Raw genomic sequence first — 17,500 nt, 5'->3', positions numbered from 1 at the left:
CGAACGTCTCATACCCGAGGGTCGTACCGTCGTGCTCAAGCGTCGTACCGTCGTGCTCAAGGGTCGTACCGTCGTGCTCATGTGTCGTACCGTCGTGCTTAAGAGTCGTACCGCCGTGCTCAAGGGTCGTACCGTCGTGCTTAAGGATCGTACCGTCGTGCTCAAGGGTCGTATCGTCGTGTTCAAGGGTCGTACCGTCGTGCTCAGTGATCGCACCGTCGTGCTCAAGGGTCGTACAGCCGTGTTCAAGGGTCGTACCGTCGTGATCAATGGTCGTACCGTCGTGGTCAAGGGTCGTACCGTCGTGGTCAAGGGTCGTACCGTCATGCCCAATGGGTCGTATCGTCGTGGTCAAGGGTCGTACCGTCGTGGTCAAGGGTCGTACCGTCGTGCTCAAGGGTCGTACCGTCGTGCTCAAGGGTCGTATCGTCGTGTTCAAGGGTCGTACCATCGTGCTCAAGGGTCGTACCGTCGTGCTCAAGGATCGTACCGTCGTGCTCATGTGTCGTACCGTCGTGCTCAAGGGTCGTACCGTCGTGCTCAGGGGTCGTACCGTCGTGCTCAAGGGTCGTATCGTCATGCTCAATGGGTCGTATCGTCGTGGTCAAGGGTCGTACCGTCGTGCTCAAGGGTCGTATCGTCATGCTCAATGGGTCGTATCGTCGTGGTCAAGGGTCGTACCGTCGTGGTCAAGGGTCCTACCGTCGTGCTCAAGGATCGTACCGTCGTGTTCAAGGGTCGTACCGTCGTGTTCAAGGGTCGTACCGTCGTGCTCAAGGGTCGTACCGTCGTGCTCAAGGGTCGTACCGTCATGCTCATGTGTCGTACCGTCGTGCTCAAGGGTCGCACCGTCGTGCTCAAGGGTCGTACCGTCGTGCTCAAGGGTCGTACCGTCGTGCTCATGTGTCGTACCGTCGTGCTCAAGGGTCGTACCGTCGTGCTCATGTGTCGTACCGTCGTGCTCATGTGTCGTACCGTCGTGCTCAAGGGTCGTACCGTCGTGCTCAAGGGTCGTACCGTCGTGCTCATGTGTCGTACCGTCGTGCTCATGTGTCGTACCGTCGTGCTCAAGGGTCGTACCGTCGTGCTCATGTGTCGTACCGTCGTGCTCAGGAAGGTGTGTCCAGGTGAACAAGACAAGGATAATTAGATAGATAACTACAGCAGTTCCGATAGACAAAGATAACGTTCGTGAATGAAAAATATCGAAGTAAAAAAAAACCTGCAATGAAGAATTGCACAGAACTTGCGAAATATATCGTTCAGAATAAATTACCTTCGATCAGACACAGACGGTTGAAAACTACACACATTATCTGATAAATATCGTTATCGACTTATCGCCATTAATTAATAATAATGATAAGACTCAGTGATGTGTACCTGCTGTGTACCGGGGTATACCTGCTGTGCACCGGGGTATACCTGATGTGTACCGGGGTATACCTAGTGTGTACCGGGGTATACCTGGTGTGTACCGGGATGTACCTGGTGTGTACCGGGGTATACCTAGTGTGTACCGGGGTATACCTGGTGTGTACCGGGGTATACCTAGTGTGTACCGGGGTATACCTGCTGTGTACCGGGGTATACCTAGTGTGTACCGGGGTATACCTGCTGTTTACCGGGGTATACCTGCTGTGTACCGGGGTATACCTGGTGTGTACCGGGGTATACCTAGTGTGTACCGGGGTATACCTGCTGTGTACCGGGGTATACCTGCTGTGTACCGGGGTATACCTAGTGTGTACCGGGGTAATCTGCTGTGTACCGGGGTATACCTGCTGTGTACCGGGGTATACCTGGTGTGTACCGAGGTATACCTGATGTGTACCGGGGTATACCTGGTGTGTACCGGGGTATACCTGCTGTGTACCGGGGTTATCTGCTGTGTACCGGGGTATACCTGGTGTGTACCGGGGTATACCTGGTGTGTACCGAGGTATACCTGATGTGTACCGGGATGTACCTGGTGTGTACCGGGGTATACCTCGTGTGTACCGGGGGTTACCTGGTGTGTACCGGGGTATACCTAGTGTGTACCGGGGGTTACCTGGTGTGTACCGGGGTATACCTAGTGTGTACCGGGGTATACCTAGTGTGTACCGGGGTATACCTGCTGTGTACCGGGGTATACCTGCTGTGTACCGGGGTATACCTAGTGTGTACCGGGGTATACCTGGTGTGTACCGGGATGTACCTGGTGTGTACCGGGATGTACCTGGTGTGTACCGGGGTATACCTCGTGTGTACCGGGGGTTACCTGGTGTGTACCGGGGTATACCTAGTGTGTACCGGGGGTTACCTGGTGTGTACCGGGGTATACCTAGTGTGTACCGGGGTATACCTAGTGTGTACCGGGGTATACCTGCTGTGTACCGGGGTATACCTGCTGTGTACCGGGATGTACCTGGTGTGTACCGGGGTATACCTAGTGTGTACCGGGGTATACCTAGTGTGTACCGGGGTATACCTGCTGTGTACCGGGGTATACCTGCTGTGTACCGGGGTATACCTGCTGTGTACCGAGGTATACCTGATGCGTACCGGGATGTACCTGGTGTGTACCGGGGTGTACCTGATGTGCACCGTTATAGGCAGGTACAGTACCATTTACTACGGTAACGTGTCTGAGGGTACAGGCAGGTACAGTACCATTTACTACGGTACCGTGTCTGAGGGTACAGGCAGGTACAGTACCAGTTACTACGGTACCGTGGCTGAGGGTACAGGCAGGTACAGTACCAGTTACTACGGTACCGTGTCTGAGGGTACAGGCAGGTACAGTACCAGTTAGTACGGTACCGTGTCTGAGGGTACAGGCAGGTACAGTACCAGTTAGTACGGTACTGTGTCTGAGGGTACAGGTAGGTACAGTACCAGTTACTACGGTACCGTGTCTTAGGGTACAGGTAGGTACAGTACCAGTTACTACGGTACCGTGTCTTAGGGTACAGGTAGGTACAATACCAGTTACTACGGTACCGTGTCTTAGGGTACAGGCAGGTACAGTACCAGTTACTACGGTACCGTGTCTTAGGGTACAGGTAGGTACAGTACCAGTTACTACGGTACCGTGTCTTAGGGTACAGGTAGGTACAATACCAGTTACTACGGTACCGTGTCTTAGGGTACAGGCAGGTACAGTACCAGTTACTACGGTACCGTGTCTTAGGGTACAGGTAGGTACAGTACCAGTTACTACGGTACCGTGTCTTAGGGTACAGGTAGGTACAATACCAGTTACTACGGTACCGTGTCTTAGGGTACAGGCAGGTACAGTACCAGTTACTACGGTACCGTGTCTTAGGGTACAGGTAGGTACAGTACCATTTACTACGGTACCGTGTCTTAGGGTACAGGCAGGTACAGTACCATTTACTACGGTACCGTGTCTTAGGGTACAGGTAGGTACAATACCAGTTACTACGGTACCGTGTCTTAGGGTACAGGTAGGTACAGTACCATTTACTACGGTACCGTTTCTTAGGGTACAGGTAGGTACAATACCAGTTACTACGGTACCGTGTCTTAGGGTACAGGCAGGTACAGTACCAGTTACTACGGTACCGTGTCTTAGGGTACAGGTAGGTACAGTACCATTTACTACGGTACCGTGTCTTAGGGTACAGGTAGGTACAGTACCAGTTACTACGGTACCGTGTCTGAGGGTACAGGCAGGTACAGTACCAGTTACTACGGTACCGTGTCTGAGGGTACAGGCAGGTACAGAACCTGTAAGTTATCGCCATTAAATACAAGTCTTGGTAATTAGTTTATCATACAATTAATGAAAATAAATAAAGTAATCTAAAAACCAGAGTTTACCATAGAAATGGAATCTTTCATTTTCTCTCAACACAATTATGTTATATACCGTTTTCTATGTCACGGAGGCTTCCAGCATCACGATTTTAGCATCGAATTTTTGGATAAGCTTATTGTTTGTTGGCAGACTAACAAATACCGACATATTGTCTACCATGACAGCATTGTGAAGAAAGGGGTCTACCATGACAGCATACTGAAGGAGGGGGTCTACCATGACCACATAATGAAGGAAGGGGTCTACCATGACAGCATAGTGAAGGAAGGGGTCTGCCATGACAACATAGTGAAGGAAGGGTCTACCATGACAACATAGTAAAGGAAGGGGTCTACCATGACCACATAGTGAAGGAAGGGATCTACCATGACCACATAGGGAAGGAAGGGGTCTACCATGACAACATAGTGAAGGAGGGGATCTACCATGACAACATAGTGAAGGAAGGGGTCTACCATGACAGCATAGTGAAGGAAGGGGTCTACCATGACAACATAGTGAAGGAAGGGTCTACCATGACAACATAGTAAAGGAAGGGGTCTACCATGACCACATAGTGAAGGAAGGGATCTACCATGACCACATAGGGAAGGAAGGGGTCTACCATGACAACATAGTGAAGGAGGGGATCTACCATGACAACATAGTGAAGGAAGGGGTCTACCATGACAGCATAGTGAAGGAAGGGGTAGATCTACCATGACCACATAGTGAAGGAAGGTGTCTACCATGACAACATAGGGAAGGAAGGGGTCTACCATGACAACATAGGGAAGGAAGGGATCTACCATTACAACATAGTGAAGGAAGGGGTCTACCATGACAACATAGTGAAGGAAGGGGTCTACCATGACAACATAGTGAAGGAAGGTGTCTACCATGACCACATAGTGAAGGAAGGGGTTTACCATGACCACATAGTGAAGGAAGGGGTCTACCATGGCCACATAGTGAAGGAAGGGGTCTACCAGGACAGCATAGTGAAAGAAGGGGTCTACCATGACCACATAGTGAAGGAAGGGATCTACTATGGCCACATAGTGAAGGAAGGGGTCTACCATGACCACATAGTGAAGGAACGGGTCTACCATGACCACATAGTGAAGGAAGGGATCTACCATGACCACATAGTGACGAAAGGGGTCTACGATGACCACATAGTGAAGGAAGGGGTCTTACATGACCACATAGTGAAGGAAGGGGTCTACCATGGCCATATATGGAAGGAAGGGATCTACCATGACAGCATAGTGAAGGAAGGGGTCTACCATGACCACATAGTGAAGAAAGGGGTCTACCATGACCACATAGTGAAGGAAGGGGTCTACCATGACCACATAGTGAAGGGATCTACCATGACCACATAATGAAGGAAGGGGTCTACCATGACCACATAGTGAAGGAAGGGGTCTACCATGACAACATAGTGAAGGAAGGGATCTACCATGACAACATAGTGAAGGAAGGGGTCTACCATGACCACCATAGGGAAGGAAGGGATCTACCATAACCACAGTGAAGGAAGGGGTCTACCATGACCACCATAGGGAAGGAAAGGATCTACCATGACAGCATAGTGAAGGAAGGGGTCTACCATGACCACATCGTGAAGGAAGGGGTCTACCATAACCACATAGTGAAGGAAGGGGTCTACCATGGCCACATAGTGAAGGAAGGGGTCTACCATGGCCACCTTAGGGAACGAAGGGATCTACCATGACAGCATAGTGAAGGAAGGGGTCTACCATGACCACATAGTGAAGGAAGGGATCTACCATAACCACATAGTGAAGGAAGGGATCTACCAAAACCACATAGTGAAGGAAGGGGTCTACCATAACCACATAGTGAAGGAAGGGGTCTACCATGGCCACCTTAGGGAAGGCAGGGATCTACCATGACAGCATAGTGAAGGAAGGGGTCTACCATGACCACATAGTGAAGGAAGGGGTCTACCATGACCACATAGTGAAGGAAGGGATCTACCATGACCACATAGTGAAGGAAGGGATCTACCATAACCTCATAGTGAAGGAAGGGATCTACCATGACCACATAGTGAAGGAAGGGATCTACCATGACCACGTAGGGAAGGAAGGGATCTACCATGACCACATAGTGAAGGAAGTCTACCATGACCACATAGTGAAGGAAGGGATCTACCATGACAACATAGTGAAGGAAGGGGTCTACCATGACTACATAGTGAAGGAAGGGGTCTACCATGACCACATAGTGAAGGAAGGGGTCTACCATGACCACATATTGAAGGAAGGGGTCTATCATGACTACATAGTGAAGGAAGGGATCTACCATGACAACATAGTGAAGGAAGGGGTCTACCATGACCACATAGTGAAGGAAGGGGTCTACCATGACCACATAGGGAAGGAAGGGGTCTACCATGACAACATAGTGAAGGAAGGGGTCTACCATGACAACATAGTGAAGGAAGGGGTCTACCATGACCACATAGTGAAGGAAGGGGTCTATCATGACCACATAGTGAAGTGTCAGGTCAAAGGTCAGCTAGACCATCACACTCAAGTGCTCTACTGTCTTGCTCATGGCTCGTACCCTTGTATTCATGGCCCATACCCTTGAACTCATGGCTCGTACCCTTGTGTTCCTGGCTCGTAACCTTGTACTCATGGCTCGTACCCTTGAACTCATGGCTTGTACCCTTGTGTTCCTGGCTCGTACCCTTGAACTCATGGCTCGTACCCTTGCACTCATGGCTCGTACCCTTGTATTCATGGCTCCTGCCCTTGCACTCATGGCTCGTACCCTTGTATTCATGGCTCATACCCTTGCACTCATGGCTCGTACCCTTGTAGTCATGGCTCGTACCCTAGTACTCATGGCTCGTACGCTTGTACTTATGGCTTGTACCCTTGTAGTCATGGCTCGTACCCTTGTCCTCATGGCTTGTACCCTTGTCCTCATGGCTGGAACCCTTGTACTCATGTTCCTATCATTGTTCTCATGGCTTGTACCTATGTACTCATGGTTCGTACCCTTGTACTCATGTCTCGTACCCTTGTACTCATGGTTCGTACCCTTGTACTCATGGCTCGTACCCTTGTACTCATGGTTCGTACCCTTGTACTCATGTCTCGTACCCTTGTACTCATGGCTCGTACCCTTGTACTCATGGTTCGTACTCTTGTACTCATGTCTCGTACCCTTGTACTCATGGCTCGTACCCTTGTACTCATGGCTCGTACCCTTGTCCTCATGGTTCGTACTCTTGTACTCATGTCTCGTACCCTTGTACTTATGGCTTGTACCCTTGTCCTCATGGCTTGTACCCTTGTCCTCATGGCTTGTACCCTTGTCCTCATGGCTTCTACCCTTGTCCTCATGGCTTGTACCCTTGTCCTCATGGCTGGAACCCTTGTACTCATGGTTCCTATCCTTGTTCCCATGGCTTGTACCTATGTACTCATGGTTCGTACCCTTGTACTCATGGCTCGTACCCTTGTACTCATGGCTTGTCCCCTTATCCTCATGGCTCGTACCCTTGTACTCATGGCTTGTACCCTTGTACTCATGGCTCGTACCCTTGTACTCATGGCTTGTCCCCTTATCCTCATGGCTCGTACCCTTGTACTCATGGCTTGTACCCTTATACTTATGACTTGTACCCTTGTAGTCATGGCTTGTACCCTTATACTTATGACTTGTACCCTTGTAGTCATGGCTTGTACCCTTGTACCCATGGCTCGTACCCATGTACTCATGGCTCGTCCCCTTGTACTTTTTGACACCTTACACCTCACCGAATATATATATTTTCTTATTTATTCAGATTTAGAAATAAACAAAAAAAAATTCAGCGAGTTATTGGGTTTCCAAAAAAGTGAGTACATTTTTTTGGGACACCCTGTATTTGCCCCCTCCCTCTACTCCTCCTCCTCCTCCTCCTCCTCCTCCTCCTCCAGCCTCCCTTTCCTCCTCCTCCTCCTCCTCCTCCTCCTCCTCCTCCCCTAAGGGACTGAGGAAGGTCTAATCCCTTTAAGCTTTACTTGGTTCAGCTTTAGCGTCGTGAGATCTGCACAGCTTAGCGTCGTGAGACCTGCACAGCTTAGCGTCGTGAGACCTCACTGTCTCCAGTCGTATGTGTCAGGGTTTCTCCATAATGTATAGACTTGTAGTTATTTCCTGGGTCATTTCTCCTCATTGGCGCCAACCGACCAGGTTTTGTGACGCCTGGCAAGTCCAGCTAAGTCGATTACCACATAACTTCAGGTGTTACCATACCTTCAATTACCACAACTTCAGGTGTTACCATACCTTCAGTTACCACATAACTTCAGGTGTTACCATACCTTCAGTTGCCACATAACTTCAGGTGTTACCATACCTTCAATTGTCACATAACTTCAGGTGTTACCATACCTTCAATTGCCACATAACTTCAGGTGTTACCATACCTTCAGTTACCACATAACTTCAGGTGTTACCATACCTTCAGTTACCACATAACTTCAGGTGTTACCATACCTTCAATTGCCACATAACTTCAGGTGTTACCATACCTTCAATTGCCACATAACTTCAGGTGTTACCATACCTTCAGTTGCCACATAACTTCAGGTGTTACCATATCTTCAGTTACCACATAACTTCAGGTGTTACCATATCTTCAGTTACCACATAACTTCAGGTGTTACCATACCTTCAGTTGCCACATAACTTCAGGTGTTACCATACCTTCAGTTACCACATAACTTCAGGTGTTACCATACCTTCAGTTACCACATAACTTCAGGTGTTACCATACCTTCAGTTGCCACATAACTTCAGGTGTTACCATACCTTCAATTACCACATAACTTCAGATGTTACCATACCTTCAATTACCACATAACTTCAGGTGTTACCATACCTTAAGTTGCCACATAACTTCAGGTGTAACCATACCTTCAATTACCACATAACTTCAGGTGTTACCATACCTTAAGTTGCCACATAACTTCAGGTGTTACCATACCTTCAATTACCACATAACTTCAGGTGTTACCATACCTTCAATTGCCACATAACTTCAGGTGTTACCATACCTTCAATTACCACATAACTTCAGGTGTTACCATACCTTCAGTTGCCACATAACTTCAGGTGTTACCATACCTTCAGTTACCACATAACTTCAGGTGATACCATACCTTCAGTTGCCACGTAACATCAGGTGTTACCATACCTTCAGTTGCCACATAACCAGGTGTTACCATACCTTCAGTTACCACATAACTTCAGGTGTTACCATACCTTCAGTTACCACATAACTTCAGGTGTTACCATACCTTCAGTTGCCACATAACTTCAGGTGTTACCATACCTTCAGTTGCCACATAACTTCAGGTGTTACCATACCTTCAATTACCACATAACTTCAGGTGTTACCATACCTTCAATTACCACATAACTTCAGGTGTTACCATACCTTCAATTACCACATAACTTCAGGTGTTACCATACCTTCAGTTGCCACATAACTTCAGGTGTTACCATACCTTCAGTTGCCACATAACTTCAGGTGTTACCATACCTTCAATTGCCACATAACTTCAGGTGTTACCATACCTTCAATTACCACATAACTTCAGGTGTTACCATACTTTCAATTACCACATAACTTCAGGTGTTACCATACCTTCAATTACCACATAACTTCAGGTGTTACCATACCTTCAATTACCACATAACTTCAGGTGTTACCATACCTTCAATTGCCACATAACTTCAGGTGTTACCATACCTTCAATTACCACATAACTTCAGGTGTTACCATACCTTCAATTACCACATAACTTCAGGTGTTACCATACCTTCAGTAACCACATAACTTCAGGTGTTACCATATCTTCAATTACCACATAACTTCAGGTGTTACCATACCTTCAATTGTCACATAACTTCAGGTGTTACCATACATTCAGTTACATAACTTCAGGTGTTACCATACCTTCAATTACCACATAACTTCAGGTGTTACCATACCTTCAGTTACCACATAACTTCAGGTGTTACCATACCTTCAGTTACCACATAACTTCAGGTGTTACCATACCTTCAGTTACCACATAACTTCAGGTGTTACCATACCTTCAATTGCCACATAACTTCAGGTGTTACCATACCTTCAGTTGCCACATAACTTCAGGTGTTACCATACCTTCAGTTACCACATAACTTCAGGTGTTACCATACCTTCACTTGCCACATAACTTCAGTGTTTACCATACCTTCAGTTACCACATAACTTCAGGTGTTACCATACCTTCAGTTGCCACATAACTTCAGGTGTTACCATACCTTCAGTTGCCACATAACTTCAGGTGTTACCATACCTTCAGTTGCCACATAACTTCAGGTGTTACCATACCTTCAGTTGCCACATAACTTCAGGTGTTACCATACCTTCAATTACCACATAACTTCAGGTGTTACCATACTTTCAATTACCACATAACTTCAGGTGTTACCATACCTTCAATTACCACATAACTTCAGGTGTTACCATACCTTCAATTACCACATAACTTCAGGTGTTACCATACCTTCAATTGCCACATAACTTCAGGTGTTACCATACCTTCAATTACCACATAACTTCAGGTGTTACCATACCTTCAATTACCACATAACTTCAGGTGTTACCATACCTTCAGTAACCACATAACTTCAGGTGTTACCATATCTTCAGTTACCACATAACTTCAGGTGTTACCATACCTTCAATTGTCACATAACTTCAGGTGTTACCATACCTTCAATTACCACATAACTTCAGGTGTTACCATACCTTCAGTTACCACATAACTTCAGGTGTTACCATACCTTCAGTTACCACATAACTTCAGGTGTTACCATACCTTCAGTTACCACATAACTTCAGGTGTTACCATACCTTCAATTGCCACATAACTTCAGGTGTTACCATACCTTCAGTTGCCACATAACTTCAGGTGTTACCATACCTTCAGTTACCACATAACTTCAGGTGTTACCATACCTTCAGTTGCCACATAACTTCAGGTGTTACCATACCTTCAGTTACCACATAACTTCAGGTGTTACCATACCTTCAGTTGCCACATAACTTCAGGTGTTACCATACCTTCAGTTACCACATAACTTCAGGTGTTACCATACCTTCAGTTACCACATAACTTCAGGTGTTACCATACTTTCAGTTGCCACATAACTTCAGGTGTTACCATACCTTCAATTGCCACATAACTTCAGGTGTTACCATACCTTCAGTTGCCACATAACTTCAGGTGTTACCATACCTTCAATTGCCACATAACTTCAGGTGTTACCATACCTTCAGTTGCCACATAACTTCAGATGTTACCATACCTTCAATTGCCACATAACTTCAGGTGTTACCATACCTTCAGTTGCCACATAACTTCAGGTGTTACCATACCTTCAGTTACCACATAACTTCAGGTGTTACCATACCTTCAGTTACCACATAACTTCAGGTGTTACCATACCTTCAGTTGCCACATAACTTCAGGTGTTACCATACCTTCAATTGCCACATAACTTCAGATGTTACCATACCTTCAGTTGCCACATAACTTCAGGTGTTACCATACCTTCAGTTACCACATAACTTCAGGTGTTACCATACCTTCAGTTGCCACATAACTTCAGGTGTTACCATACCTTCAATTGCCACATAACTTCAGGTGTTACCATACCTTCAGTTGCCACATAACTTCAGGTGTTACCATACCTTCAGTTACCACATAACTTCAGGTGTTACCATACCTTCAGTTGCCACATAACTTCAGGTGTTACCATACCTTCAGTTACCACATAACTTCAGGTGTTACCATACCTTCAGTTGCCACATAACTTCAGGTGTTACCATACCTTCAGTTACCACATAACTTCAGGTGTTACCATACCTTCAGTTGCCACATAACTTCAGGTGTTACCATACCTTCAGTTACCACATAACTTCAGGTGTTACCATACCTTCAGTTGCCACATAACTTCAGGTGTTACCATACCTTCAGTTACCACATAACTTCAGGTGTTACCAGACACGAGTGGTTCTCCTGTAAAACGCTTGACCTTTGACCCCTGGACACAGCTCACCCCCACCTGACCCACACAGGTCAGGTCAATACGGGAAGGAGGCAGGGACAAACCCCTGGCTGCGTCATCATGGTTATATATTTTATTTTGTTATACTTTGTCGCTGTCTCCCACGTTTGCGAGGTAGCGCAAGGAAACAGACGAAAGAATGGCCCAACCCCCCCCCCATACACATGTATATACATACACGTCCACACACTCACAAATACATACCTATACATCTTAACTTATACACATATATACAAATACAGACATATACATATATACACATGTACATAATTCATACTGTCTGCCCTTATTCATTCCCGTCGCCACCCCGCCACACATGAAATGAAAGTCCCCTACCCCCGCATGAGAGCGAGGTAGCGCTAGGAAAAGACAACAAAGGCCACATTCGTTCACACTCAGTCTCTAGCTGTCATGTATAATGCACCGAAACCATACCTCCCTTTCCACATCCAGGCCCCACAAAACTTTCCATGGTTTACCCCAGACGCTTCACACGCCCTGGTTCAATCCATTGACAGCACGTCGACCCAGGTATACCACATCTTTCCAATTTACTCTATTCCTTGCCCGCCTTTCACCCTCCTGCATGTTCAGGCCCCGATCACTTAAAATCTTTTCCACTCCATCATTGCACCTCCAATTTGGTCTCCCACTTCTCGTTCCCTCCACCTCTGACACATATATCCTCTTTGTCAATCTTTCCTCACTCAATCTCTCCATTTGACCAAACCATTTCAAAACACCCTCTTCTGCTGTCTCAGCCAGTCTTTATATTAACACACATCTATCTTACACTTTCATTACTTACTCGATCAAACCACCTCACACCACATATTGTCCTCAAACATCTCATTTCCAGCACATCCATCCTCCTGCGCACAACTCTATAACCCACGCCTCGCAACCATATAACATTGTTGGAACCACTATTCCTTCAAACATACCCATTTTTGCTTTCCAAGATAACGTTCTCGACTTCCACGCATTTTTCAGCGCTTCCAGAACATTCGCCCCCTCCCCCACCCTATGATTCACTTCCGCTTCCATAGTTCCATCCGCTGCCAAATCCACTCCCAGACATCTAAACACTTCTTTTCCTCCAGTTTTCCTCCATTCAAACCTACTTCCCAATTGACTTGTCCCTCAACCCTACTTTACCTAATAACCTTGCTCTTATTCACATTTACTCTCAGCTTTCTTCTTTCACACACTTTACCAAACTCAGTCACCAACTTCTGCAGTTTCTCACCCGAATCAGCCACCAGCGCTGTATCATCAGCGAACAACAACTGACTCACTTTCCAAGCTCTCTCATCCACAACAGACTGCATACTTGCCCCTCTTTCCAAGACTCTTGCATTCACCTCCCTAACAGCCCCATCCATAAACAAATTAAACAACCATGGAGACATCATACACCCCTGCCGCAACATTCACTGGGGACCAATCACTTTCCTCTCTTCCTACACGTACACATGCCTTACATCCTCGATAAAAACTTTTCATTGCTTCTAACAACTTACCTCCCACACCATATATTCTTAATACCTTCCACAGAGCATCTCTATCAACTCTATCATATGCCTTCTCCAGATCCATAAATGCTACATACAAATCCATTTGCTTTTCTAAGTATTTCTCACATACATTCTTCAAAGCAAACACCTGATCCACACATCCTCTACCACTTCTGAAACCACACTGCTCTTCCCCAATCTGATGCTCTGTACATGCCTTCACCCTCTCAATCAATACCCTCCCATATAATTTCCCATGAATACTCAACAAACTTATACCTCTGTAATTTGAGCACTCACTCTTATCCCCTTTGCCTTTGTACAATGGCACTATGCAAGCATTCCGCCAATCCTCAGGCACCTCACCATGAGTCATACATATATTAGATAACCTTACCAACCAGTCAACAATACAGTCACCCCCCCCTTTTTTTTTTTTTAATGAATTCCACTGCAGTACCATCCAAAGCCTTGCCGGCTTTCATCTTCCGTGAAGCTTTTACTACCTCCTCTCTGTTTACTCAATCATTCTCCCTAACCCTCTCACTTTGCACACAACCTCGTCCAAAACACCCTATATCTGCCACTCTATCATCAAACACATTCCACAAACCTTCAAAATACTCACTCCATCTCCTTCTCACATCACCACTACTTGTTATCACCTCCCCATTAGCCCCTTTCACTGAAGTTCCCATTTGTTCCCTTGTCTTACGCACTTTATTTACCTCCTTCCAAAACATCTTTTTATTCTCCCTAAAATTTAATGATACTCTTTCACCCAACCCTCATTTGCCCTCTTTTTCGCCTCTTGCACCTTTCTCTTGACCTCCTGCCTCTTTCTTTTATACATCTCCCAGTCATTTGCATCATTTCCCCGCAAAAGTCGTCCAAATGCCTCTCTCTTCTGTTTCACTGATAATCTTACTTCTTCATCGCGCCACTCACTACCCTATCTAATCTGCCCACCTCCCACGCTTCTCATGCCACAAACATCTTTTGCACAAGCCATCAGTGCTTCCCTAAATACATCCCATTCCTCTCCCCTTACGTCCTTTGTTTTCACCTTTTTCCATTCTGTACTCAGTCTTTCCTGGTACTTCCTCACACAAGTCTCCTTCCCAAGCTCACTTACTCTCACCACTCTCTTCACCCCAACATTCTCTCTTTTCTGAAAACCTCTACAAATCTTCACCTTCGCCTCCACAAGGTAATGATCAGACATCCCTCCAGTTGCACCTCTCAGCACAGTAACATCCAAAAGTCTCTTTCGCGCGTCTATCAATCAACACGTAATCCAATAACTCTCTCCGGCCATTATCTCTCCTACTTACATACATATACTTGTGTATATCGTTCTTTTTAAACCAGGTATTCCCAATCACCAGTCCTTTTTCAGCACATAAATCTACAAGCTCTTCACCATTTCCATTTACAACACTGAACACCCAATGTATAATAATTATTCCCTCAACTGCCACATTACTCACCTTTGCATTCAAATCACCCATCACTATAACCCGGTCTTGTGCCTCAAAACTACTAACGCACTCACTCAGCTGCTCCCAAAACACTTGCCTCTGATGATCTTTCTTCTCATGCCCAGGTGCATATGCACCCATCTCTTTCCATCCACTCTCAGTTTTACCCATATCAATCTAGAGTTTACTTTCTTACACTCTATCACATACTCCCACCACTCCTGTTTCAGGAGTAGTGCTACTCCTTCCCTTGCTCTTGTTCTCTCACTAACCCCTGACTTTACTCCCAAGACATTCCCAAACCACTCTTCCCCTTTACCCTTGAGTTTCGTTTCACTCAGAGCCAAAACATCCAGGTTCCTTTCCTCAAACATACTACCTATCTCTCCTTTTTTCTCATCTTGGTTACATCCACACACATTTAGACACCCCAATGTGAGCCTTCGAGGAGGATGAGCACTCCCCGCGTGACTCCTTCTTCTGTTTCCCATTTTAGAAAGTTAAAATACAAGGAGGGGAGGGTTTCCAGCCCCCCGCTCCCGTCCTCTTTAGTCGCCTTCTACGACACGCAGGGAATACGTGGGAAGTATTCTTTCTCCCCTATCCCCAGGGATAATATATATATATATATATATATATATATATATATATATATATATATATATATATATATATATATATATACATATATATTTTTTTTTTTTTTTTTTTTTTTATACTTTGTCGCTGTCTCCCGCGTTTGCGAGGTAGCGCAAGGAAACAGACGAAAGAAATGGCCCAACCCCCCCCCCCCCATACACATGTACATACACACGTCCACACACGCAAATATACATACCTACACAGCTTTCCATGGTTTACCCCAGACGCTTCACATGCCTTGATTCAATCCACTGACAGCACGTCAAACCCTGTATACTGCATCGCTCCAATTCACTCTATTCCTTGCCCTCCTTTCACCCTCCTGCATGTTCAGGCCCCGATCACACAAAATCTTTTTCACTCCATCTTTCCACCTCCAATTTGGTCTCCCTCTTCTCCTTGTTCCCTCCACCTCCGACACATATATCCTCTTGGTCAATCTTTCCTCACTCATTCTCTCCATGTGCCCAAACCATTTCAAAACATATATATATATATATATATATATATATATATATATATATATATATATATATATATATATATATATATATATATATATATATAGTAGCAGTTGGCGTACGTGATGTTACTGTCATGTTATTTACAATCCTTGAAGTAATACTTAACTATTTACCATTGTACTAACAGTGTGGGCAGGTGGTACACACAACCTTTACAACCTTCAGCCAGCAGCCACAACCCCGCCCACATCACAACCCCTCCCCCAGGAGCAGGTGTGTGTGTGTGTGTGTGTGTGTGTGTGTGTGTGTGTGCTCCATCCTCGCCAGTATTTCACCATTTGGCCGGCAGTTGGCGCTGGCGTGTCTGACCATTGTTTTGGTGACAACAGGCGCGTGCACATCACTCGAGCTACGCTGAACCAGCTGGACGACCGATTCCAGGTGGAGCCCAGCCAGGGCTACCTACGCGACCAGTACCTAGCCGACCACAAGGTGGAAACCTTCCTCATCGTCTCGACCAAGGTCAGTCTACCAGGTCACGGGTGATTAACGGAAGGTAATCGTAGATTGGAATCACTGTAGTACAACATCTACAACTTATTACATAATGAGTTAAGGTAATTGTAGATTATCTTGCATTCTTATTAATCGTTGTATAATTAGGTTATATTAGATTATATTAGATTATATTAGGTTATATTAGATTATATTAGGTTATATTAGGTTATATTAGGTTATATTAGATTATATTAGATTATATTAGGTTATATTAGAATATATTAGGCTATATTATATTATATTAGGTTATATTAGATTATATTAGATTATATTAGGTTATATTAGATGAGATTATATTAGGTTATATTAGAATATATTAGGTTATATTAGAATATATTAGGTTATATTAGAATATATTAGGTATTATTAGATTATATTAGATTATATTAGGTTATATTAGATTATATTAGGTTATATTAGATTATATTAGGTTATATTAGATTATATTAGGTTATATTAGATTATATTAGGTTATATTAGATTATATTAGATTATATTAGATTATATTAGGTTATATTAGAATATATTAGATTATATTAGATTATATTAGATTATATTAGGCTATATTAGATTATATTAGGTTATATTAAATTATATTAGGTTAAATTAGATTATATTAGGTTATATTAGATTATATTAGGTTATGATAGGTTATATTAGATTATATTAGGTTATATTAGATTATATTAGATTATATTAGATTATATTAGGTTATATTAGATTATATTAGATTATATTAGGTTATATTAGATTATATTAGGTTAGATTATATTAGATTATATTTACCATGTGTTAGGTTGTGGTTACCATGTGTTAGGTTGTGGTTAAGATGTGTTAGGTTGTGGTTACCATGTGTTACGTTGTGGTTTACCATGTGTT

At 44.7% G+C, this 17,500-nt stretch overlaps 1 protein-coding gene across 1 annotated transcript in view; it reads left to right on the top strand.

Moving 5' to 3' along the window:
- The window catches only part of LOC139748215 (adenylate cyclase type 2-like), a 447,407-nt gene extending 430,798 nt beyond the window's left edge, over window positions 1-16,609 (top strand). Inside the window, exon 10 of the mRNA XM_071661039.1 lies at window positions 16,453-16,609. Within this exon, the coding sequence (XP_071517140.1) occupies window positions 16,453-16,609 (157 nt within the window). The remainder of the gene's footprint in view (window positions 1-16,452) is intronic.
- The last annotated feature ends 891 nt before the right edge of the window (window positions 16,610-17,500 follow it).

This window comes from Panulirus ornatus, chromosome 73 (assembly GCF_036320965.1).
Source record: "Panulirus ornatus isolate Po-2019 chromosome 73, ASM3632096v1, whole genome shotgun sequence".
Classification (NCBI taxonomy): Eukaryota; Metazoa; Arthropoda; class Malacostraca; order Decapoda; family Palinuridae; genus Panulirus; species Panulirus ornatus.
This window is presented reverse-complemented; position numbering and strand designations above follow the sequence as displayed.